Source organism: Poromitra crassiceps (genome assembly GCF_964638095.1).
Source record: "Poromitra crassiceps genome assembly, chromosome: 5".
Lineage (NCBI taxonomy): Eukaryota > Metazoa > Chordata > Actinopteri > Beryciformes > Melamphaidae > Poromitra > Poromitra crassiceps.
Window position 1 is genome coordinate 52,198,926 of NC_139642.1, and position 26,556 is coordinate 52,225,481.

General features: G+C 44.5%; 1 protein-coding gene across 1 annotated transcript; it reads left to right on the forward strand.

Annotated features, from left to right (window-relative positions):
• Positions 1-517: 517 nt before the first annotated feature.
• Positions 518-23,001, forward strand: LOC310777071 (zinc finger FYVE domain-containing protein 1; the record flags this gene model as incomplete). Its single annotated transcript, XM_083637329.1, has 12 exons — positions 518-634; positions 1,546-1,827; positions 3,107-3,329; positions 4,765-4,982; positions 7,231-7,337; positions 8,137-8,245; positions 13,509-13,606; positions 13,757-13,874; positions 14,479-14,649; positions 17,501-17,693; positions 17,942-18,040; positions 18,891-23,001. 12 exons carry the CDS (start codon positions 518-520, stop codon positions 19,121-19,123), a joined length of 1,968 nt encoding a protein of 655 aa, XP_083493455.1. The 3' UTR covers positions 19,124-23,001.
• Positions 23,002-26,556: the final 3,555 nt, after the last annotated feature.

The window sequence follows — 26,556 nt, forward strand, 5'->3', positions numbered from 1 at the left end:
AACATGGCATCGGTACTCCAATAAAACACTCTGACAGTTAAATGGAAACTTTGATTCACTGCAGACTGCAGTGATTATGAACTAGGCATACTTTTACACACACAAATATTCAATTGCATGGTGGAACTATCATCACATGGCCTGGGATTTAATTTGCATGCAAAATGTATCTAAAATAAACATATTTGATTGCCAGTACATACATAATGTATAGGGTTACTTGTGTGGCCATCACCTCATCTCATTTTATGCTTTCGTATTAATTGATTTCTAAAGTTTCTTGAATCACACAATGTAAAGTTCTGAGTTCAATATTGTATTTTGACCACAAGGTGGCGATAACGTATCAGGTATACGTACGACGTTCCGGTCGTGCGTCTGTGCGTCACTGCCTGCGTGCTCTCTGGCTCCTCCCACAGCGCCACTCCACGCGCTGGTGTTGTGAGATTGACAGACAGAAAAACAGGAGTGGGAGAACTTTCCGCCGACCAAAACATGCTCGATTAATTAAACAACGATGTCCGAATTACTGATGAAAGAAATGGAGAATGTATCGATCTGTCCTGGGAAGCCAGAGCAGCACCATGACCATGCCCAGAGTTTCCTGCTGGTGGACGAACAAGAAAACCTGCAGGTAAGTTGGCTAAACGTCAACTTAGCGAGAGGATGCTAACGTTAGCCGCTAGGCTAAGAAGAGGAAACAAATGCCAGTTCAGGGCCAGGCCATAAACATAACGTTGACGTATCCTCATTCCTCGTACCAGTATATTTAACAGCTAGCTACATTGTTGATAGGTAAATGAACAAAAACAAATAGACACATAAATTAGGTTAATAATCTCAACTAACGCTAGTTAGAAAGCTGACAGGGAACCATCTCATTCCCTCTGTTGTTAGCTAATGTAACTAGCAAAACATATTTAGGCTACGTTGTAGCTAGCTAACCTTATTTCTTTCACAAGCTGTTACTCTCTGAGCTTCATAATGTCAACAATAAAGGCGTAACGTTGTTTTCCATTGTTACTTTCCATTGTCTTTCTTTACCCTGTAAACAAGGCGGGCAGAGACCAGCAAATTGGTTTCTCTTTGGGAAAGTCCCTGTCGAGTCATACCACATACCACACAACAGGGAGACATTCTCTCATTGCATTGCTGTACAAAGTGCAGTCGATAATGATTTTGCAGTTATCCAGAAGCAGGCTGGCGTGTTTGTTTGCTAGTCCTTATGTCCTCGGGGAGTTGAGGCTCAACAGTTTGAATATCATAATTTCATTTGAAAAGTTCTGTGTCTAATAACAAAGTTTTTTCCACGGCTGTATATAAATATTTCATAGATTTATTATTTTAAGTATAAGATGTCCTTCATTTTGTCATCCTTTATGGCTCCCTGTTACCGGTATCTTCATTGTCCAAAATCTGACAAGTTTTCCACAGATTTCAATGAAATAATCAGTTAATGATATTGTGTCACGAAGGGGAATGGCACCCTCTGTCATCCAGTACATTCCCTCATATGGCGGCCCTCTGCTTGGTTTCTCCCTCCAGGTGCGAGATGAGTCTGAGTTTCTGGAGCGGCTGGGCTGCAGAGACGTGGCCGGCGTCAAGGTCCTCTCCATCTTCGGCAACACCGGCGACGGCAAGTCTCACACCCTCAACCACATCCTGTTTGGAGGCCAGACTGTGTTTTACACCTCCAAGTCCCCCAGCTCCTGCACCGTGGGGGTGTGGGCCGCCTATGACCCCGCCCTCTGCCTGGTCGCCCTGGATACCGAGGGCCTGTTGGGTGCCGCAGCCAATCAGAACCAGAGAATGCGGCTGCTGCTGAAGGTAATGCCAGTTGTCACCGCGTATTCTTATTGCCACGACTCGATTAGATGGATACAGCAGTAAAGTTCATTGAGCCTGTCTGCACAGCACACAGTCTGCAATTTATTACAATTTAGTTGGCTGACCTGTGATCAAGGTGGGAAAGTAACTCTAGCCACTAGCCAAATGCTGATACATTTTGGCTGTTGGCAAGGAAGTTTTCTACTTTAGCAGACACTAGGGTAGGTAGCCAATCATCATTTGGAGGACCCTTTATGTTATTTAAATCTAGCTGGCTGTCTGAATTTTGGAATTTATCAACTACAATTTTGGGTGAAAACTGTATCCTGTCATTAAAATTGGACGACATCCTGGTGGCTGAGTGCTCTAGCCTCTAGTCTAAGGCCATGTTCACACTTACAGGCAAATCCGATTTGCTGCTAAAGTCATTAATCATAATTATCTTGATTGGTTTCCCAAATCTGATTTGGGAGTGTGTCCACACTGCCATAAATCTGATTTGGGCAAGTGTTCAAGTCGGATCTGTGTGTCCAGACTAGGGATGCAACGGTATGAGTTTTTGACGGTATGATAACCTTGGACAAAAATACCACGGTTTCACGGTATCGCGGTATTGCGGACCATTTGTGTTTTTACAATAGCCGAAATATTCCCATACAGCCGACGTCGTCTTTTTAGATGGGGGAAAGTTCAGGGGGGTCCTTGCGGCTCCTCTCTACTGTGCTCTAGTCTAGGTAGGCATGCAGCCAGGGGGAGGGGCCACGTAAGCTGCACTCTGCAAGTGACCTGGGCACTTTGTTTTGGGGAAACAGCTGATACTGTGGAGAAGGTATGACGGCAAATTTTAGTGGTTTTGATACCGTGATGTTTTCAAACCACGGTATACCTTCAAACGGTATTCCCGCTGCATCCCTAGTCCAGACCTCCATATGTGGTTTGGGACAAGTGACACAAATCAGACTTGGAGCGTCCAGACTCATAAAACCAATCTGGATAGAATCCATTAATAGGTCATTAAAGTTCACAAATCAGATTTGGCCTCCTAGTCTGAACATGGCCTAAGTCACTTCACTTTGTCATTTACTTGCAATATTGTGCTCAACATCGGTTCAAGATGTGTGTGGTTCTGACCCCTCTTTCTCTTTCCCTTTCCCATGTTTCTCTACTTGCACTGTATTTGATCAACACAGCCTTGTACAGCTATTTCTATCTTTCATTTCTCTATTATGTCAAATTTTCCTGATTCGACTCTATATATGTCTACTCCCCTCTCTCTCAGGTGTTGGCGGTGTCAGATGTGGTGGTGTACCGTACGCGGGCCGAGCGCCTCCACAACGACATGTTCCAGTTCCTGAGCAGTGCCTCGGGGGCCTACCTGAAGCACTTCACCCCGGAGCTGAGGGCCCTGTCCAGCCGCTGTGGCCTGGACGTGCCCCTCTCGTCCCTGGGGCCCGCCGTCATCGTTTTCCAGGAGACCACACACACACAGTTGCTGGGTTACGGTATGGAAATAAACACTGCATATGTGAGAATATACTTGACCTTTCTCTTGGTTGTGGAGGAAGTTTTGCATGGCTTTGAGTTTTATTTGAATCTCTCTCACAGGTAGAGATTCCCACGCAATATCTGTCTCTCTACTTATCTGTCTGATCCTCCCTCTTCTTTTGCTCAACATCTGTATAGCAGATAGTTTTTATAGTATATACTTGTAGATGCTCTTGATCCATTTCTCCTTCACTCCTTTTTGGCACTGGAAAATAGAAAACAGACAAATTAGGCATAAGTGCAGGGATAACAAGAATGTTTGCACACCTCTACACTAGGGCTGAACAATTTCATTGAAATCCCATCCCACTATGGCCTACTGCAATCTTCAAATTGCAGGAGACACAATATTCGTTGAAATTTGTGTCAAAATACCATTTTAAATTAAATATTGTCATGCTGCACAGATGTCATATTATACAGACCTAAGTTTTTTATGTTTTGGTACAGATCTCTGCAAACATCACAACATAATTTTAAGTCTTTCCAATGAAAATGAGAATAATGACGTAAAAATTGTCATTGTCTCTGATATCGCAGATCATATTGCAAAATGCAATATTAGTCAAAGTACCTGTACTTCCATTAAAAAAAAAAATCAAAATCGTTCAGCCCTACTGTACACACTACCTTCGTACAGCTGATAATGTGAAAAGCCAGTGATAACTAGGGGTGGGAATCGCTGAGTAGCTCACGATACGATATCGTCACGATACTTGGCCCTCGATAACGATATTATCACGATACAGCGATACTGCGATAATCGATATATTGGAAGACGATACATCACGATACCTGTGTAACTGAAGAGAAAAAAATACCCCTAAAAGGCAAGAAGCAGGTATTATGTATTTATTAGCAGAATTGACATGAACTCTCTCAGAGTTCACTCACTCACTCATACCATTTTCGATACCACGGAGGAAAAGTTACACATTAAGTCTTTTTATTATTATTATTAAAACAAGAAAACCTATATAACCTACCTATATAATTTCTAAAAGTAGATATTAATGATCAAACATTTCCATTCATGTAGCCTACAGTATTTATGTTTTTGTTTCAACTACAAACATAAATAAACGTCAACTTGAAACTATGTTTGAACTACCACACACAGCATAATATTTTAGCCTGTTTATTAAAAAAAAAAAAAAAAAAAAAATTTTTTTTTTTAAATAAACATATCGATACTTGGTGCCAGTGTATCGATAACGTATCGCAAGTGAAAATATCGCGATACCGTGAGTATCGATATTTTGTCCCACCCCTAGTGATAACACACTTCCACATCCACTTCAAACGCGTAAATAGGTCAAAGAAGACACTGCATCTTTGCACTTGTATTATTGGCAAGTTGTTGAACTGTCCCCTCCCTCTCCATTGTACTAGACGCTAAGGACACGGGCCACGCCGACACACTGCTCCAGAAGCGTTTCCACGACCTGGGCCTGGGGACGGAGGCCTTCAGCTCGGTGCAGTACGTGGGCACCCACACCGTCACGCCGCCCACCGACTACAGCCGGCTGCTGGAGGCCGTCAGGCAGCACGTGAGGAACACTCACACCCGCTCCCCCCGACAGCCCGCCATCGTGTACCACGCTCTGGAGGTGAGTGACTGGCCCGACAGGGAGGAGGAGGAGGAGTTGGAGGCGGGGCATGAGGGTGCGCTCACACTATTCCTGTTGAATCCACTGCATTTTCTACTGATAATAATAAAAAGTGGGTTGTGTGAGGCGCGCAACTGCCACTATCGACAGACAGAACCTATGCCCAACGCTTTAGCATTTAACAGAAGCTGTGACAACACAGGCAATACAGTATGCTCCCATTCTGACTCTTCATGATTACAATGACAACCATGACTAGCTTTCTTGCTGCTACTTCATTCATTTTGCTTGTAACTGTCAACGATCTTGCGTAGCGTGAAATCTGCCTCTTCTTCGCTGTGAACGATCTGTGGACAAGAATGCACCGTGAAATATCATGTGCATTGTGCACTCATCTGAAAAGTTTCTCAATATTAGAATGAGCTCAGATTTGCCTAAATAAGAATGTAGCATGTTTCTTAAAGTGGCTACTTCCTGTTCCCATTAGCTTATTAGTTTAAAATAAGTACTGGCAGTTTGAGGGGGGGTGCATGTAAGTCTGAGACAGAATGTTTTGCTGTTGTATGAGTTTGTGTCATGGCCTCAGGATATACCGTAAATTCCGGACTATAAGGCGCACCGGTGTATAAGCCGCACCTGCAAAGTTGACTGTTTTTTTACATATATAAGCCGCACCGGACTATAAGCCGCGGGTGTTTTGATGTTTAATTACCATATGTAAGGGTTCGTGCACAGAGGGGATTGTCGGGAAAGAGATGGCTGTTTGGGGAAGCTCCCATTTATTAACATTTCAACAAAACAAGTTGCATATTTCCATAACGTATTCAAGTGTTACCATTTAGTGCAATAGTAGCTACAGAACATGTACTGTGCTGTGTAAATTTAGGGGTCCTTGGCATGAAAAAGGTTGAAAACCACTGATCTACATTATAGCCTACAGTAGTACCATAACAAAAAACAAAGCTTACAGCGCTTGACGAGGCAATATCAATGGCTAAATTAAATGTGTTTTTTTTAAAGTGCAAAATAAAGTGCCTGTAACACGACAGTAAGCGCGTAAGCCTAAAGTTGCAGTAACACGTCTGCTTAAAATATACGGTAATCAGCCTACCAGAAAAGTCATTAATCCTCGTCTTCATCTTTTAGGCTAAGGTGCAGTACACGGCTGTAACCAGAAAAGTCAAGTCATTAATCCTCATCTTCGTCTTCTTCCTGCGTACTAAAACCACCAAAGTCCTCATCTTCAGTGTCGGAAACGAACAGGCTCAGGGTGGCTTCGTCAGCCACTCTCCTCTCTCCTTCGTTGTCGCTCTCAAAACCAACGAACTCCTCTTCGTCACTGTCGGAATCGAACAGCCTCTGAAGGCCCTCAGCTGTGGCGGCGTCCTCCTCTTCATCACGCAGCAGTCCAGCCTTTCGGAACCCGTTGGTGATCGTGGATGTTTTGACACTCCTCCACGCTGTCAGGATCCACTGGCAAACTTGAGCCTTCAGTCGGATCTGAACGGCACCTCGGCCGTCTGCTCTCTGTGTCAACACCCTGATGCCAAGGTTACGTGCTGCTGCTCGATTTCCTTCTTTCCTTCTTCTTCTCGCCGCCATCGTCGTAACACAGCCAGTTCTCCATCTTTTGAAGCATGATGTTAGATTACAACGAGCTAGTTGTGTGGCTTAGCCTTCCAAAATGTTGCCGTTAGTTTTTTAGAATGTAATACATAGAATTGGGAATGTTACATTCAATTTCATTCAGACTGTCTTTCAGGCTCAATCGCTGCCATTTTCCCCCCGGAGCGAGGGAGGAGGGAGGGTGTTTTACTGTAGTGGCTGAGAGAGAGTAGTGGCACAGTGCTCCAATCAGGTCGCGAGGCACATTTTTTGCAACATCATCCAATCAGGGTCTCGCTCTCGTAATGTCTGTCTTGCTCTCGTTCTGCCTCATACCAACATCCATAGATTTTGGAGGTTCCCGAGTGGCCGTTTACTGAAAAAATCCATAGATAAGCCGCACCGTTATATAAGCCGCAGGGGCCAAAAAAGGCCAAAAAACGGGAAAAAAGCCGCGGCTTATAGTCCGGAATTTACGGTACTCAACGTCTCTCCTCCATTTCCTCTCAACTCTCATCTCCCTCTTTTTCCTCTCCCTCCCCCCTCCCCTCTCTCCCCCCTCCCCTCTCCCCCCCCCCTCCCCTCTCTCCCCCCTCCCCTCTCCTCCCCATCCCCTCTCTCCCCCCTACCCCTCTCTCCCCAGGCCCTGAGTGAGCGTTTCTGCGGGGAAATCTCTGACGAGAAGATCACTCTGTACTCCTTCTTCCCGGACGAGTACTTCACCTGCTCCTCTGTTTGCCTCAGCTGCAAGTAAGTCACAACAAACGTCTTCGAGCAGGTACTAACTCAGTCATTTTCTACTGTGTTCCACTTCGCTCCACTCTACTGACTTGGGCCTGAGAATTTGAGTCAGAACTCAACCCGAATCAAGGATTCTTCTGCCCAGAACCCCAGTCAAGCCTAAGGGGATATACTAAACCTGAGGAGGTAGCTTCTGATAGGTTCAGTCCTAGGTTAGTGGGCCATTAGTCTCGATGGCCAGCCTCCTCTCCCTTCCGTTCGAGGAGCCTGGCGCCGCAGGTCTCCATAGTGGGATTGCGATGGGCGGCGCTTAGCGGCAGACAGTGCCCTTGGAAAATACTTTCAAACAATCCAACTTGCCGTTTTCAGCGTGTAGCAACGAGCTAGCGTGTAGGTTTCTGCCGTTAGCTTGCTAGCTAGTTAGCGTTGTTGTTTTCCCTGAGGCGGCAGGGGACTATTTACAGCGACACACAGGGAGGAGGGAGCGGAAGCCACTCTGATTGACATGGTCGGAGCCAATGACAGAGCTTCTTAAGCGGGGAGCGGACATCCGGCTGCGTCTGAAACCGACGCCTCCAATGGGAGAGCAGAGTAGAGCAGGGGAGGGTTTATCCCAGTTATGGAGAGACCTGCGGCGCCAGACTCCTCGGACGGAAGGGAGAGGAGGCTGGCCAGCGAGACTAGTGGGCCATACACATGATTGCGACGCAGGAACCACTAGACTTTAACCCCGGCCCCCCCTCTCTCATCCCTAACGGAAGTCTATCAGGTTGGTCTGAACCATTTGGTTTTCTGTTTCCCCCACCAGCGTCCGCTGTAAAAATGGGATGAACCATATGAGAGACCGGGTCCCCCACATGGCGGATGGACTGTGCCAGTATGCACACCAGTACAACAACAAGGTCCTTATCTGCAAGGTAAGACATGCAGACAGGCAGAAACACACACACCTGCTGTAGTGTTGTCACAATCAGTGCCGGCGCGTGGGTGGGCCAGACAGGGCATTTGCCCAGGGCACCACGCCACTAGGGGTGCCAAATGTGTCCACACTTGTCTTAATTTGATTGTTACTTGGGTGACACTGGATGACACAGCACTGACAGCAGTCATCATAGCACCAGTTGTATCCATGGGTGGGATTCAATTTAAAATGTGGTGGACTGTTATCAGAATGAGCTTTATTGTAGGGATGCACCGATTGCCATTTTCTTGGCCGATTCCAATTTCCGATTTTTGAATAGTCTGACTTGCCGATACCGATTTTTGCCGATTCCGATTTTTTTTTCTAAAAACAACAATTGACAGCTTACACAAACGTTTTTGTAACTTTGTTTGAAAATTAAGATTCATAGAACAATTCTTACATCTAATGGGGATCCAAATAAACAATTCTTATCATTTGCATGAAGTAGGACCATCTCACTCAAACACATCTCAAAATAAAAGTGTTCCAGGTTAGGCTACTGGACAGAGCTTTTTTGTGCAAATACAATGAATACAAAAATTAAATTAAATCCAATAGCCTATATCCCACAGCTATCATGCATTTACTTTTCCAAAAGAAAACAGGTGCAACAGAACATCAAAATGATCCATGGACAAGGAGTTTATAGACTGGCTCCAGACCAGTCCTCTTGAGTAGAGGGGAAATGAGTTTATGAGTTACAGTAACGATCTTCAGTCTGAATATCAGGCGGAGTTTACACACAGTCCGAAGTTTGGTATGCGTATTTTTATCTGCCATCCGAAAAAATATCGTCACGCACAGAAATCCTTGCACACTTGTGAGTCCGATGCATTTTTATTATTATGTCCGTCGTTCTCATGTCGTTCTATTTGCAATACGAAACAAATAGTCTCTCCTGTATCAACGTTACAACATGACTTGACAGGCTGAGGCAGCAGCGCTGATGTGGAATGGAGAAAGCAGGTCGGGGAATGGTTATACTGGACACAATGCTCGCGTTCACCTCGCCAAGCCGGCTGTGCGCTGTGGCCAGGTGCAGCAGCACTGCTTCCCGGGGAGAGAGAGCAGAGAGAGGGGGGCCAGTGAGGTGAAGCGAGCCGCGCTCAGACTGGACTCCAGCCGAGCGGGACTCGGCCGCATCTCTGTCTCCACGGCTTATTTTCGACTTGCATGTGTGACAAACTGCGCAGGGCTCGACGTTAACTTTTAAAAGTGGTTGCCGGAGGGGCAACCTGGCAAGAGCTTTTGGTTGCCCGAATAAAAATATGGTTGCCCAATTTTAGTCGCTTTATATTTTGAGTAATTAAGATACTATGCAGTCATAAGCCGGCTTAATAATGACGATGTGACAGAAAAGTAAGTATAATAATCTATAGTATAGTATAATAGGCCTATTCAGTGTGCGCACCGGGTGTAGTAGTAGTAATAATGATAATAATAATAATAATAAATTTGTGTCATTTCGTTTTCTAAACAAATCTTATTTTTTATTTTTATAATGCATTTGCACTGAAAGGATTTAACTAATATTTGTGAACTTTCATTTTCATATATTTTTCAACAGTTATTGTTCATATTGTGCTTAATTTATTAATTAAAAGCGTTATTGATAATTAAGTAGCCTACCCTCCTCCAGGCCCGGCTCCAGACCCAAGTTACAGAGGGGGCCTGCCCCTAGCTTGGGGGGGCCAAGCTACCCAAGGGGGGTCCGGGGGGATTCTCCCCCGGAAGAAGATTTTGTACATTTTAAAGTAAAATTCGTCAACCTGGTGCATTTGAGAGCAAAATGAAGAGGCTAAATCTGTGAAGAACTACACACATCTCTAATGTGTTGTGACTTTACAAATAATTAGGCCTAAACAATTAATATTAAGTGTATTTACACATTGTGCACAAATTGCATTCATTGTGACAAATTTACAATAGTTAATATCCAGCCAGAATCATTGCAAATGGATGTTCAAAGTAACAGTTAGCAATAGCATTGAGTTAATCAATGCCTAATGACAGCCAGATTCCATGTTAAACTTTAAAACAGAAAAACGTTTTTAGCAACAAAAAAAAAAAAAAAAAAAAATTGAATGGGGGGGCCAGTTTGTTAAATGGGGGGGCCCGGCCCGGTCAGGCCCGGCCCGGTCAGGCCCGGCCCGGTCAGGCCCGGCCCGGTCAGGCCCGGCCCGGTCAGGCCCGCCCCTAACGCCGGGCCTGCCCTCCTCATGTTCATTCAGGGATACTTTGATGACAGTGGTTTGGGGCCCCCACTCTGATGTTGCATAGGGCCCCAAAAGGCCCAGAAGCGGCCCTGCAATCCCTCTCTCTCTCACCCCGTATGAGAGGCTGACAGGCCAGGGATGCAAATCATTTCTCAGCACATATACGCGGTGGTAAAACGTTTTTGAAGGATGTCCTGGTCGAGGTGTATGTCAGTTGTAGGCTTGTTGTAGGCTACATGCTTTGCAGTATAGCGTTATGCTGGAATTATGCTTGAAGTTTGGGCTGTCGCACGGAAATGAGAGACACTGAATCTTGACGAGGAAACGTGTGGAGCGTTTATACACTGTGTGTGGGTTTCTGCTCGCGGAAGTGAGCTGGAGTCTTGAAAACTCCACTTTGTCCGCCCAGCCGCGTCCACGTAGTTACACAATTCGGGGTGTGCACAGCCAGGCGAAAACCGTCTGCACAGCAGCCTTGTGGAGGGGCGCGTCTGCTGATTTAACTAACTTTTCCGTGTGGACACTCGCCGATGCGGGAAGCATATGAGACCTAAGCGCTTGTTGTAGGCTACATGCTTTGCAGTATAGCATTCGTTTTCCGTCCCGTTCAAAGACGCACGGGTATTTCACCTCAATGACAATTTCCTCGTCCTTTGTTTCTGTGCGGGGCTGCGGGCGGACGAGGTTCTTCTTGCGTCTTGCAGCCGCTGTGATTGTGTGCGAGCAGCCCCACCTGTCCCAGTCAGTACTCGTTAAACATACCGCACGTGCAGCATGCATCACGTAGGTTCCGACTGGTAATTAGTAACATCGTTTCGATTGTAACAGCAATAAAATGTCACATATATGTCACTCACAACAAGTATTAAAACATTTATTTGGTGTATATTTTGCTGTTTGCTGCTGTACATATTTTGTTGCATGTTAAATCGTGGTTGCCCCTGGGGCAACCAAAGACCGAGAAATGGTTGCCCCATGTTTTTTTTGGTTGCCCGGGGCAACCGGGCAGCCGTTAATGTCGAGCCCTGCTGCGAGATTTGTCTACTTCACTGACGGTGAAAAAAATCCACAACGAGGAAGGTATGGTGGCGTGTGTGATGTGGTGACTGGGTGCCTGTCTCGGTGCTTTGGGGTGCGCGCACGTCATGTGAAAATCGGCTCACAGAATTGCAGTGATGGCTGGTGGTGATATTGGGTGGAGGGGCTAAAAAATTATAACCATCAATAGCTCATGCTGCAGCATCCGAGCAGCATCCGAGATACCAAATTGCAGCAACAAACGACACTTGCCTGATGCAAAACCTTCTGTATCACTCACTCACTCTCTCTCTCTCTCTCACACACACTCTCTCTCTCTCTCTCTCTCTCTCTCTCACACACACACACACACACACACACACAATTTGACTATTTTGCTCTGTAGGCTACACATTAGCACATACCATTTTAACAAAAACAAGATACAGTATGCAAGAATGGTGTGATAGGCTACATGATAGAACAGACTACATTCAAAACCAACACATTCCCACAGATTTCAGACCGTCTTTATCAGACAACGATTGAGGAGAGAGAGAGAGAGAGAGAGAGAGAGAGAACGAGAGAACGAAAGAGAGAGAGAGAGAACGAAAGAGAGAGACAGAGAGAGAGAGAGAGAACGAAAGAGAGAGATAGAGAGAAGAGAGAGAGCGAGAGCTGTCCACGTCTTTTCCCTTTGATCTCTTAACGAGCAACAGCTGTTGTCTGCGTTCAAACCACGTAACACAAAACTTACTATTTTGTTGTGTCACTTTGTGCCAATGTGCCTCCAGTCTCTACACTTGTAATTTCCCCCGTCAAACATGAAGGAAAATGGATGAGGAAGTAGTCCATGTGTGTGAATCTCATTCGAGCTGTCATTGGTTGTGAAGAGTCTTGTTGGCCAGCCTCCTCTGTCTGGTGGGCTGCAGGAGTTTAGCCCAAATGGGCCGTAGACGGCGGCAGTTCAAGGGGGGCGTGCCAGACACTTGTCAATCACTTATAACGAAGGTGATTGAAGCCTGACACTAGTGTCTTGGGGCTGGACAAAGCTAGCCCAATTTGCTGATTTTCTTGTGACTACAGATGGCGCTGTTGCTGCTCTATAGGTTACACCAACATAAACAACCAATTCTAAGTTTGTTTGATATAATGTATGTAAAGAATAAATAATAATAATACTCTTCTCATTTTATTGGAAATGATAGGGGGGGCTTAGCCCCCCTAGCCCATTTATACCAGCCGTCCCTGCAGAATTGGCTATTTAGAGTGACCGGCGCAGATCACCGATCGAGGCCGATCACGTGAAAATCGGCCATTTCCGGTCACGTGCCGATCGATCGGTGCATCCCTACTTTATTGGCCAAGTATGTACACATACAAGGAATTTGACTCCTGTTTACGTTGCTCTCAATGTACTCGTGCAAAAGATGCTATTACCATGTTTTCAGTTGTTGGACTGTTGAGTTTTGCTGCAGACCCTGGCTGGCTGTTTCTATTCCCACCCTGCCAAGTTTCTTACAGAAACTCTGCAGGACTTGGCAACTTTTTGGAAGTCTTTTTGCTTTATTATTGTTTCCACTGGGTAAAGTTGAACTTGAGCGAAATAGAAAACTGGTGTATACCAAATTCCATCATTACGAGTGTTAGGCTACATCTTGAGTGTCAGAGTTTGAAAGACAAAAGACAACACCCTCGCCCGGATCACGCCCATAACGGTAACAAAACAGTCATGACATTTCTGTTATTGTGACAACACTACTCACACACACGCCATAGAGTCAGATTCCTGCTAAACATCTTCTGTATTAAGTCTCATGAACTTCAGCTGACAAACTCACAAAAAATAACACAATATGATTTTCTGTGTGTGTGTGTGTGTGTGTGTGTGTGTGTGTGTGTGTGTGTGTGTGTGTGTGTGTGTGTGTGTGTGTGTGTGTGTGTGTGTGTGTGTATGTGTCTGTGTCTCCTTTATGCCTCCAGAGATGCTACGAAGGAGGTAGAGAGGTGATTGTGGTACCTAAGACTTCAGCTTCCACTGACAACCAATGGTTTGGACTGGCCAAGTATGCCTGGGCAGGGTAAGTATACACACACACACACACACACCCCTTTTCATCCCCCTTCTTTCTCTGTTTCTTACAGTATGTTCAACCTCTCTACCCCAGCTATGTGTTGGAGTGTGCTAGCTGTGGTATATAATCTATGTAATGTAATGTCTCTGACCCCAGCTATGTGCTGGAGTGTGCTAGCTGTGGTATCATCTACCGAAGCAGACAGTACTGGATGGGCAACCAGGACCCGGAGAGCAGCGTAGTGCGGCCCGAGGTCAAGCACGTCTGGGAGGGGGTGAGTACTCCGGTCTGCCCCCTCTTCTATCACATCATTAGTGAGCACAGTGCACACTCTTCAGTGCACAAAGTTCCCCTAACTAGTGTTGCAAACATGGCTAAGGGATAAGTCACACACCAAATCATCTTTCAATACAGAAGTCTCAAAGGTCAAAGATAAGCATTGTACTGTCATTTGTACGGTTCATCCTAGCTCAGATACTTGCCATTTACTTTGTAAGCGCTCTGTGTCTGTGCGCTTTGGAAGCACTCTGGGCATTCATGCTTTTGATACCTAAAACACTATTTGTGGTCACGGCCCTGAAGCATGTTCAGTTCCTGCAGATGATTTAGTACAAGGCTTTGATCTTGAAGAAGGCCGGAGGGCCCAAACCTCATACAATCAATTGAAATGCATATGGACGCTTTTTTCTGCTTTAGTATAAAGACCATTGCTAGAGTCATGGAGATCAGTGATTCACTGACAAAGACTCACCCTTTTCTTTCTTACTACTCTCCTTTGTCCTCCCTCCCTCTGTCCACTCCTCTTCTCTCCTAACCCCCTTGCGTCGCTCTTGTTTTCCTCCCCCTCTCATCTGTCGCTCTCTCTTCCCTCCCCACAGACGGAGGCCTTCCTGACAGACCACCAAAACGCTGCTCAGAGGGTCCTGGATGGGATGAACTACATGATCCAGTCTGTGTCAGAGTACAGCACCGGCCCCACCAAAGCTGTCACCGCCTGGCTCACCGACCAGGTGGCGCCACCCTACTGGAGACCCAACGCACAGATCACTGTGAGTAGCTAGAGTCAATGTTCAGAAGCACAAACGCACACTACACAGCAGACGTATTGTTTTAGGAAGGCCGGCTGTTGAAATGCCTCAGGTTACATGTTGGCCCACACACTCCACATCCACACATCCAGCCTTCACATGCACACAACACACCAGACATAGGGCCAATACAAAGTATTCACCCCTTTTTCTTTCTTTTTTTCATACATTTTGGAATCAGAATGGATTGATTGTTTTTTTTTATCACTGATCAACACAAAATACTCTGTAATGTCAAAGAAAAGAAAACATGTCAAAACAAGCTATGTTTTATTTAATGATCAATATACAGTAGAACAGACAATTACTGAAGTACAGTACAAGTATTCATCCCCTTGTTTCAATATTTGGTAGCAGTATCTTTTGCTGAGTCTGTTTGAGCAAGTGTCTTCTACCTTTGCACTAGGGCTGCTCGATTATGGCAAAAATCATAATCACGATTATTTTGATTGATATTGAGATCACGATTACCGTAAATTTCGGACTATAAGCCGCGGCTTTTCCCCCGTTTTTTGGCCCCTGCGGCTTATATAACGGTGCGGCTTATCTATGGATTTTTTCAGCAAAAAAAAAAAAAAAAAAAACGGAATTCTCTCTTCTTTAGCACTCTTTCTAACTATAAATCCACTTCTGTTTTAATTTCCTCTCTTGCCCTCTTTTCACCACACCGCGGACACTGTGTGCACTGTAAAAAAAAAACACAGGTGGTGTTGTGTTATGTTGTTTTGTTGAAATGTTAATAAATGGGAGCTTCCTCAAACAGCCATCTCTTTCCCGACAATCCCCTCTGTGCACGAACCCTTACATATGGTAATTAAACATTAAAACACAATAAAAAAAAAAAAAAAAAAAAAAACATTAAAACACCTGCGGCTTATATATGTAACAAACAGGCAATTTTGCTGCTGCGGCTTATACTCCGGTGCGGCTTATAACCCGGAAATTACGGTATTTAACACGATTATTCATTGACATTGAGAACATCATGAATTTATTGAACATTGACACTGGCTTTTCTTTTTAACATTGGATGTCTTTGGATTTTAGATATAATTGAAAATAAATAAATAAGTGAAAATAAATAATAAAAGTGCAAAGATTTAGAAATAAAATAAAAACTAAAATAAATATACAGTATATATAGGCCTACTATGTTACAGTGAACTGCCACAACCAACTGCAACTATTAATCTACATTCAATATGTTGGTAAACATCTGAACTAGTAGTCCTTAAACCTCAAATCTAACCAAATGAGAACGCTATTGAGTAACGTTCGTTTAAATTCCGGACTATAAGCCGCACCTTTTTTCCCGTTTTTTGGCCTTTTTTGGCCCCTGCGGCTTATATAACGGTGCGGCTTATCTATGGATTTTTTCAAAAAAAAAAAAAAAAAAAAAAAAAATCTCTCTTTTTTAGCACTCTTTCTAACTATAAATCCTATATAACTATAATAAGTTTTAATTTCCTCTCTTGCCCTCTTTTCACCACACTGTATGACACTGTATGACACTGTGTGCACTGTAAAAAACAACACAGGTGGTGTTGTGTTATGTTGTTTTGTTGAAATGTTAATAAATGGGAGCTTCCTCAAACAGCCATCTCTTTCCCGACAATCCCCTCTGTGCATGAACCCTTACATATGGTAATTAAACATTAAAACACAAAAAAAAAAAAAAAAAAATACCATTAAAACACCCGCGGCTTATAGTCCGGTGCGGCTTATATAAGAAAAAAATAGTCAACTTTGCAGGTGCGGCTTATACACCGGTGCGGCTTATAGTCCGGAATTTACGGTACATTAAATTACTCATTTGGCAGATGGTTTTATCCAAAGCGACTTACGTTTAGGTTCATAATAGGCTATTGTTAATGTTTATCTGTGAGCTCGTTAGCTGTTGAATATGCGGTCGCATTGTAAAGAGTGTCCTGAATCGATGACTGTATGCGGTGGTGGCAGTAACTAGATGGGGCTTTGTCTTTTTGTTCGTTTAGCGTTATTTCTTGGTCATAGACCACTTTGTGAGTGGATTTCAAGTGATTAAACGAAAGAGGGAGAGGTCGTGTTGCGGGGTGCTGCACGACCGCGCATATCTTGACAGGTGGGTCAAAACTCGCATCGCAATTCCGTGCTGTATATTCGCATCGCTCTTGATGTGTAAGTTACACATCAGTTACACATCAAGAGCGATGCGAATATACAGCACGGAATTGCGATGCAAGTTTGGACCCACCTGTCACAGCCACAGACTTGGAACAAACAGTGCAAGATATGCGCAGTGTAAGGACCTTTAAACTCGGCGAAACCATAGTGTTTCCACCCCACATACGTTGTTTCACCTCTCTTCTCGACCAGCGGCTCTCTTTCTGTGACTTCTGTCATTTATTCTTGTGCTACCACGGAAATAAGCGGGGAGGAGAAACGTCCCCAGTCATTTCACAACTCGAGCTGGTGCTTTGGGCTTTGGGGGAGGGGCCGAGCAAAGGAAGGGGTGCGCTTGATTTATAACACAAGACAGAACGAGAGAGACAAGAGCCGCAAAATCGTTTGATGTCAATTATCTTGTTTTCATAATCGTGGACAGCCCAAATCGTATTCTCTATCAGTAATCTAGATTAAAATTCGATTAATCGAGCAGCCCTACTTTGCACAACTGGACACTGCAGTTTTCACCCATTCTCCTTTGCCATAATACAAGAAAATAAACAGTGAAAAATGCCAAAAGCCTCTGTACAGCACAGTGAACAAACACAGAAGTCTGATATTGTTAAATGAATGATTACCTGCATCTCCTCTTCTCCCTGGTCCCCAGGCCTGCCACAGCTGTGAGAAGCTGTTTGAGGAGGCAGAGAGGAAGCACCACTGTCGTTCATGTGGCGAGGGCTTCTGCCAGCCCTGCTCCGCCCACAGGATGCCGGTGCCCGAGAAGGGCTGGGGCAGCGCCCCCGTCAGGGTGTGTGGGTCCTGCTACCGGCAGGGAGGACCGCCCGACACCAACAACCAAGGTAAGCCACTGTTACTTGGGTCCATAAAAAGTCTCAACAACTTTTGATGTGCAACAACAAATGTCAAATCTGAGGAGCATACAATTCCGTTGATGTTTTGGGTTTGATGTGTAAAGTGTGATCTCTGTCTCATCCATTCCCTCCCTCCCTCGGTCTGTCTGTCTGTCTGTCTCTCTGTCTGTCTGTCTCTCTCTCTGTCTCATCCATTCCCTCCCTCCCTCGGTCTGTCTGTCTGTCTGTCTGTCCAGTGTGTAAGGTGGAGCCTCGTGGCCTAATAGCTCGCAGGGTGACAGAGGTGGCCCAGTCGACTCTGGACATGGTCACTACAGCTGTGGACTACCCTCTCTGTGAGTGCAGCTACATTTGACAAGTACACAGTCTGTCCATACACTGCAGCTACACATTACTGTAGGGATGGACGGGTAGGGATGGGATGCACCAATCGTGTTTTTGGAGCTGATTCCAATTGGCCGATCTTCATCCGACTGTTGATTTTAAATGATGTATTTTACCCAGACCTTCTGCAAACAACAGCAAATCATGTCAAAAGCACAGGAAGCTCAAACAGCTACATTTCAACATATCACTGTGGATAAGGCTGATGTTTTTAATGTGTTACTTACCGTCAACAAATCCGTCAACTTCCCGCGTGCTGCTTTTTTAGCCCTCAAGTAAGTATGTGAGTTATGCGTTATTGTCCCGGTGGGGAAATTCATAATTTGCTCTGATATAAACGGTCGACTCTAAAATTGGTCAAGTGAAATTGGCAGACCGTGGGGCCGACATCAAATTGATGGCTCACTTGAATGGAATAAGTAGCATCAACATCTAATGGCCTGGATGATATCTCCTGATCTTTTAACTGCTGTCTGGATATCCACTCATAAACCTTAATGAAGCCTGGATTGCTGTAAAGTGATTCACCCAACCCCAGTATGTATATAATATTATACAGTTTCACAGCACGTTCTGTTCAGGATATGGCCACCACTTCAGTTAGTTACTGCAGCTCCTCTCTGTATACTGAAAATCACAACTTTTGGCACTTGTAGATTGGGAAATAACAATGATCAGACCTTCCTATAATATTCGACCTATCTTTAAATGAAACAACTAGCCTCTGCACCCCACTTTCTAAAAACAACTGCTGGGGAAAAAAAACACATCTTTGATTCACGGTTTTCTCTACTCCGTCAGGTTTTGTAAAGGGTGTGGCTCGGCCGGACTACTGGGTGCCAGACCACGACATTACTCAGTGCCACCAGTGCTCCAAGACCTTCACCCCGGCCATGTCCAAGCACCACTGCAGGGCCTGTGGACAGGGTGTGTGCGGCCCCTGCTCCACACACATCAAGCCTGTACCCTCCCGAGGGTGGGACCACCCGGTCAGGGTGTGTGACAGCTGCCACGCCCGCAAGGGCAGCCTGTGACATCTACCCTTCCCCCAGACAACTTCTCTGGACAAAACTTTGTTGCACTCTAGTCAGGAAGTAGACTTCCTCTGATGATCAAAAGAAACACTGTGAATGCAGCATTGCTGCTCTAAGCCATAAGTGGCATTATCATCCAACAGCAGAACTGGAACGGGCCATGCTTTTAGGTGACATGAGGAGAGGTCACTCATTCGCTGTGACCCAAGAGCTACTAGTCCGACTACTGGCTCCTAAACATGGTCTCTGGCTGGCTACCAGACCTGGTGTTTATCAGGACTAGTTTTCCATCTCAACTACCACTACTTGACCATCTAATTATACATTAACCATGAGGCAAAACTCAGCGTAGATCAGACCTCCACTACAGTCAAACCAGAAGACAAACTTGACAAATGGAAAGCTGGAAAACTCATTTTAAGTGACTGATGGATCACGGACATTTTTAAGAATGAAGACGGAGGATTTCCCTTTACAACACAGCATGTACTCTTACCTGCACTCACTGTGATAGGTGTCCCTGCTTGGACAGCCGTGCGACAGGCAGGCATCTCTCCATCAGCCTGATCCCTTGGCTGTGTGACAGAGGAACAAGCAAAAGGGATGTACCGGGAACAGACCGAGGTTTTAATGTATGATGATGGTTTTTAAGCCGTGACTTCTTCAGGGAGTGTAGGGCCATCACAAGTGCATTCTCTCTGTTGCAAAGCCCCATGAGGAGAGTTCATGTGAGGTGACTTTTTTTTTTTTTTTAATATCTCACTACTATAATAAGGCAAAGGTGAGCATGGCCCAGAATTGCTCAACCTGAGCGGGCGAGGCCGTGCAGCGTCTGCGAGCAGCAGGGTGCAAGCCGTGTCTGCGAGCCTCGAGGGCAAGCCAACGAGACACGGTAGGTAGAAACGAACGATGCGAGTTGAACGGGCGAGCACGTGCCAGTGTGTGAGGCAGTGAGAGACGCTAGAAAAGGCGTGCGTAAAGAACGCAAGATTTTAGTATAATATACTGTATAATCTTAGGGATGGACAGGAGTACTCGATTTGGACGTCCGTGTGCATTCAGCAGTTCAAAGTATACAGTACGTTGTTGTTTTGGACGGGGACTGCTAGCAAATATGATAGATCTGCGCATGCATCCATTCCTTACAAGCAGAATGGCGACCAGGCATAAGAGTGAAAATTGGCCAATTTACATGAATGTGAAAGCATTATATTCTTACAGGCCTATAGCCTATGAAATTAACTGTTTAGCGTTAGCCTAAGTTTGGTTCTGCTTGTTGTTCGGTCACGGACCCCTATTCACATTTTCGCTTATAGGTGTTAATTTCGGACCATATTCTTACGAATTCTTCTTTTGCGAGTACTCGAATAATGGAATGTTGAAATGACTGTTACTTAAAAGGCCCGTCCCTAGATACAGTATATATATCCTCCATCTGTGGCTGAACCACCATGATGTCAATGGAAACAAAGAGTTTCCAACCTGCAGAGCCTGGCAAGGAGGAGAAGAAGCAGTCCTGCAGCGTTAGCACTTCAGCCTTTATGAGAAGGAAACTGCATGTCTCAGGGCAGACTGCATGTCTCAGTGCAGACTGCATGTCTCAGGGCAGACTGCATGTCTCAGGGCAGACTGCATGTCTCAGTGCAGAGACAGATGGAAAAGGGAGGGAATGGAGCGTGAGCTGTAGCACTGTGTGCCTTGTACCTTGATTTGAATCTAGTGTCCTACTTTTAAACCCCTGCACCCCAAGGTTTGCTTTTCGGGGATCCCCCCAACCCACACACACACGGCACCGCTGCTGGCCATTTGGGTACCCTAAGCGTAATTGCTACGTATATTGCTACGTATATTTTCATTATCAATGTTACAAATAGAAAACGAGAACTATGAAATAACAGTATATCACAACATAGAAGTAACTATCTAGAATGGTAAAGGCAAAAAACCTTAAAAAAAATCATTTTTTCAGTCCCTTTACCTTAACAAAATAAGTGTGCTGCAGTGTGATATAGCACATGTACGATGGCTCAGTTTGCAAAGTTAATTTCAAACACAATAACATAAGTGTAACCCAGGTTCTTTTCTGTTGCTACAAATTACACGTCCCCTGAACACCTCACAGCGTCTGCGATTTACCATGCTCCCAGTCCCCAAACGACCCTGTGCAGGCTACTGCTACGATGATGACTGAGTTTGTTTATTTACTGCGTCGCATGTTGTTTGTTATGCCTCCGCCAGGCCGCAGCCATTATGGATTTGGGTTGTCCGTACGTACATACATCTGTCCGTCCGATGTTCGTTAACGTGATATCTGAGGAACGCCTTGACGGAATTTCATCAAATTTGCCTCAAACCACGACTTGGACTCAAGGATGAACTGATTAGATATTGGTGGTTAAAGGTCAAAGTTCAATGTCACCGTGAGTGACCTCACTAATGCCATTTCAAGCTTGCTAACGCGATATCTCAAGAACGCCTTTACGGAATTTCTTCCAATTTGCCTCAAACGTCCACTTGGACTCAAAGATGAACTGATTACATTTTGGTGGTCAAGGGTCAAGGTCACTGTGACCTCATGAATGCCATTTTCAAGCTCGGTAATGCCATACCTCAGTAACACCTTGACGAAATTTCTTCACATTTGTCTCAAACGTCAAGGTCACTCTGGACAGACATGCATGTTGACTTGTTGGCGGAGGCATATACAGTATCCGTATGGCGGAGGCATATACACTGTATATGCCAGGTTATGCAGCACCACCTGCAGCAGGAGAGAAGCCACATCACGGGTCAGAACGCCAGCGGCCTGGAGCAGCAGGCGGAAGCAGTCCAGGTGGTCGCGTCCAGCACTGATGTAGAGAGGGGTGTAATAGCTGTGTATGCTTCTGTTAGGGTCGGCCCCGGCTTCCAGGAGGATCCGGACAGAGTCCAGGGCACTGTAGCACACAGCATAGGAGAGAGGCGTCCAGTTATCCTCATCAGCTAGGTCTACCTGTGCTCCCTGGGTGATCAAGTAGTCTACACAAGAGGGGTCCACCAAGACCCATAAAAACCCTGCTCATTGATCTGCCTGAAGCAGTCCTCCTGCAACAGGCTCCTCAGTTTGTCCAGGTCTCCTGCATAGGCGGCATCGTGGAACCGGTAGGGGTGCTCCAAAAAATCGATTCTGATCGCGATTCTTAATGCCACGATTCCTGGATCGATTCCAAACTCCCAAGAATCTATTCTTCTTTGTATTGTAATTTTCTTGTGTTGGGCTCTGGATGATGCCCAACACACAGCGCAGGGTGCACATGTGCCTAGCGTCGGTGCTGCACACACACACGGCTAGGAAGGAAGTAATTGGTATAATCTTGCCTAAGTAGAACAATGTACTTGACATGAGTGTCACTCTAAATCTACACTCACTGTGTGGTTCTTCGGGAGAGGAAAATAAAATCTGTAGCATAACATAGACATTCCAGGAATAACCTGTGTACCGATGTAGACTTACCTTTCTGAGGTGATTTAACAGGTGGGCACTTTCTTGAGCCGCTGATGCTTGGAAAAGCACATAATTGTAATGAGTACTGTTAAGCTAGTCAGGATGATTGAGTGAGTGTGTTATTTTTGATATTTGAAAGGCGCTCGGCTCGCATTAAATCGCTTGCCATGTAAAGCACAAATGACCGTATATTCACATTAATACAAAATTACAGTTTCTGTCAAAGGGAATTTCTCTGTGTAGCATACTGGATGGACTGATGTTAATTTTGTTTTCCTTCTGCATAGTAATAACCAATTCATATTTTAAAAATGTTTACCAGTGAAATTCAGCTTTTGACAATCTTGATTTTTTTTCTTAAATCAGGCTTGTCCAAATAAAGATAAGAGATAAGAGAGATTTTTTTTTGTCTGTACGAATCCATTCACTCATGTATTGTCTGCCTGCCTGTCTGTCTCTGTCTTCTTCCCCCGATGATGACCTCCTCTTCAAGTTTATCTGAAGTCCATGTTCCCTGGTGACCACTGACCAGTGCACTAATGGACCATGGACTAATATCCATTTCCTTCAACCAAACCAATTACACAAGGCCAAATTGATTGAAGCCCTCACAGTGTGGTCTTATTTCATGGACTATACATAAAGACAGTATGGAGGCAACATGAGGGAGAAGGAGAGGCAAAGATAGAAACGGTAAATCTTTTGAGATAAATATACAGGTATGGACCAAGCATTTCCTCTTAACAATGGTTCTCAATGTGAGGTAGAGGGACCACCAGTGGTTCGAGGGGGTCGGTTGGAACCATTGGAATGACTGTTTTGATCATAGTTTCACTGTTATCTGTTTACCTACTATACAGACAGTCATGGAATTCTGGCCCAAATATATCTAACAATAAAACATATCCTCAGATTTTGGTCCAAGACCCGAAATCTCATCAATGGGCAATGGGGGTTTGTGGCCCTGTGGACTAAATTAGGGTCCTGGTTGGGAATCACTGTCCTATCATGGACAGAACTACAAATCTGAATTTTGCTTCCTGATACAGTGCAGAGTAAACCTCAGGTTAACTACCATTTTATTTACAGAATTAAGATCTTCAGGAGTGTTAGAAATCTTTATGATGTACAGTATATTCATAATACATAAGTACAAAGAACATATTTGAAGAGTCTTCTAAGGGAAGCCGGTATGAATGATAAATGAATGCTTTTCTGAACATGAATCTTTATATTGGTGGTTGTGTTTGTCACATAGTGATCACTAACCGCCACCTTCTTATTTAACTGTCCCATCACTAAACCTCCATCACACCCTGGAGGTGTCACATTGTAAAGGTGATTGAGTGGGAAGTTGCAGTGAGGAGGAGAGCTGACACCGTGGAGCTTAGCTGAGAGGCTCTGAGGACGAGCCCAGCTTTTGACTGTCTGACAGACGCTGGCTGCTGCTGTGGATAAATGACACGTCCCGTGTGGCTGCGATGTTATTAGTGTATGTGGTCGTCCAAACCGCTGTGGAAAACTCCCATCAGCTCAGCTCAGTGTGAACAAGACACATTCAATCAGTGATGACAAAACCACCAGTCTGTCTTCTTCCTTTTCCAGTCTAGGCTTCTACCAGGCCAGGGATCAGACTACGACTAGGATAACCAGTGAAAATGAGCTTGGTACTAGTTACCTGCTTGCCATCTGTGAGCTTCTTGGCTAATAAAACAGCAAATGTTGTCTTTCACTGACAATCATGGATGCAGACAGCACTTTTGAGCAACTTACTGAGACAACAGTGGTTTAACTAGAAAGATGTTAAAAGTCATCTGTTCATAGGCTTGGAAAACATGTACTGTAACTCCGTGACCAGATTCGAGAACAAAACGCATTGGTAATCTCCAGAGATGGGAGAAGTGCACACTTTCTTTACTTATGTAGAAGTACAGTTAATTGTGTAAAAGTAGAAGCACTGATTCAACTTAATTACTCAAGTAAAAGTAAAAAAGTACAGGCTCTGAAATGTACTCAAGTATAAAAGTAAAAAGTATTTTCTGTGCAAGGTGAATAGAAACTCATGTCATTAATATAATTCAAATACTATTAAACTTAAAATATCCCTTCAAAACATATTTTAAGATGCATAAAGTTCTGTTCTCCCCCCTGACTTATGAGACAAAACCACAGAGTCTACTTCCTATGCACCATCCTTTTAGTTCTCTTGTGCTGATGTGTTGTTTTGTCGGTGTACTGCATCGGTGTCCACACCGTGTATGTTGTATGTGGCATCTTCAAAATAATAAAAACTATAAATCATTCAAATAAAAAGTTGTTGTGTAATTGTGGTGATGCCCTGTATTTACACAAGGGGGCGGTAAATGAACAGAAATTCCCGAGCTGCACCATGGCAGATTTTAGATGAAACCATCAACTCTTTCTGTCTGGATGAAGCTGTCCTAGATTGGAGTCAGAAATCTGCATCTTGTCTGCTGGTACATTATTAATAATTCAAGAGGCAAATGGTGTCAACAATCTAGACAGACAGACAGACAGAGACAGATAGATAGATAGATAGATAGATAGATAGATAGATAGATAGATAGATAGATAGATAGATAGATAGATACTGTAGATAGATAGATAGATAGATATTGAACTTTACCTTTTACCTGTCGAGCTGATGCATCAGAGTGGCAGAACCTGTAATTATGTGCTTCCTACAACCACAGAGTGACGTCTATATTATGGTCTGTCGTTTGTAATCCACACCGGCTTAGCACATGAATCACATGTGCAGCCAGCAGAACTGATTGAGTCGCTCTTAAACACACACACACACACACACGACTGGGATTACATACATGTAGTGTGATGATGAAGACGTCACATGCATACTGTATTATGCATAATCACGACAGATAAAGGAGCTTTGACTGATTACATAAGCGTAGCAGTCTTAGTATGATGATAGCAAAATGTCACTTGAATGAAAAGCATATAGGATTGACTCATATTACGGAGAATCTGTTGCCCATACGGTGAATGAGCGAATGACTGAGCATCTGAATGAGGAGCCTGACTCCATCTCTCAACACTTGTCATCTCCATCTCCTTGAGACTTATTAGGTACAATGCAGCAAAGCCCTGTCTGGTACCATGTCTGGTACCATGGCATTGTAAAGACATTGTAAAGACATGTCTGGTACCATGGCATTGTAAAGGCATTGTAAAGACATGTCTGGTACCATGGCATAAAGACATTGTAAAGACATGTCTGGTACCATGGCATAAAGACATTGTAAAGACATGTCTGGTACCATGGCATTGTAAAGACATTGTAAAGACATGTCTGGTACCATGGCATTGTAAAGACATTGTAAAGACATGTCTGGTACCATGGCATAAAGACATTGTAAAGACATGTCTGGTACCATGGCATTGTAAAGACATTGTAAAGACATGTCTGGTACCATGGCATTGTAAAGACATGTCTGGTACCATGGCATTGTAAAGACATGTCTGGTACCATGGCATTGTACAGGCAGGCATTGTAAAGGCATTGTAAAGACATGTCTGGTACCATGGCATTGTAAAGACATGTCTGGTACCATGGCATTGTAAAGGCATTGTAAAGACATGTCTGGTACCATGGCATTGTAAAGGCATTGTAAAGACATGCCTGGTACCATGGCATTGTAAAGACATGTCTGGTACCATGGCATTGTAAAGGCATTGTAAAGACATTGTAAAGACAAGATTAAAGCAGCTAGAGCAAACAATGTGGGAGAGAAAGCATACTGGCTCTGGCACCCATCACTGATGACTGACAGCTGCTGGCAGGGGGTGGTAGGAGCTGACACTGTGTGTGTGTGTGTGTGTGTGTGTGTGTGTGTGTGTGTGTGTGTGTGTGTGTGTGTGTGTGTGTGTGTGTGTGCATGCGCGCGCGCCCTTGCCTTGGCATTTG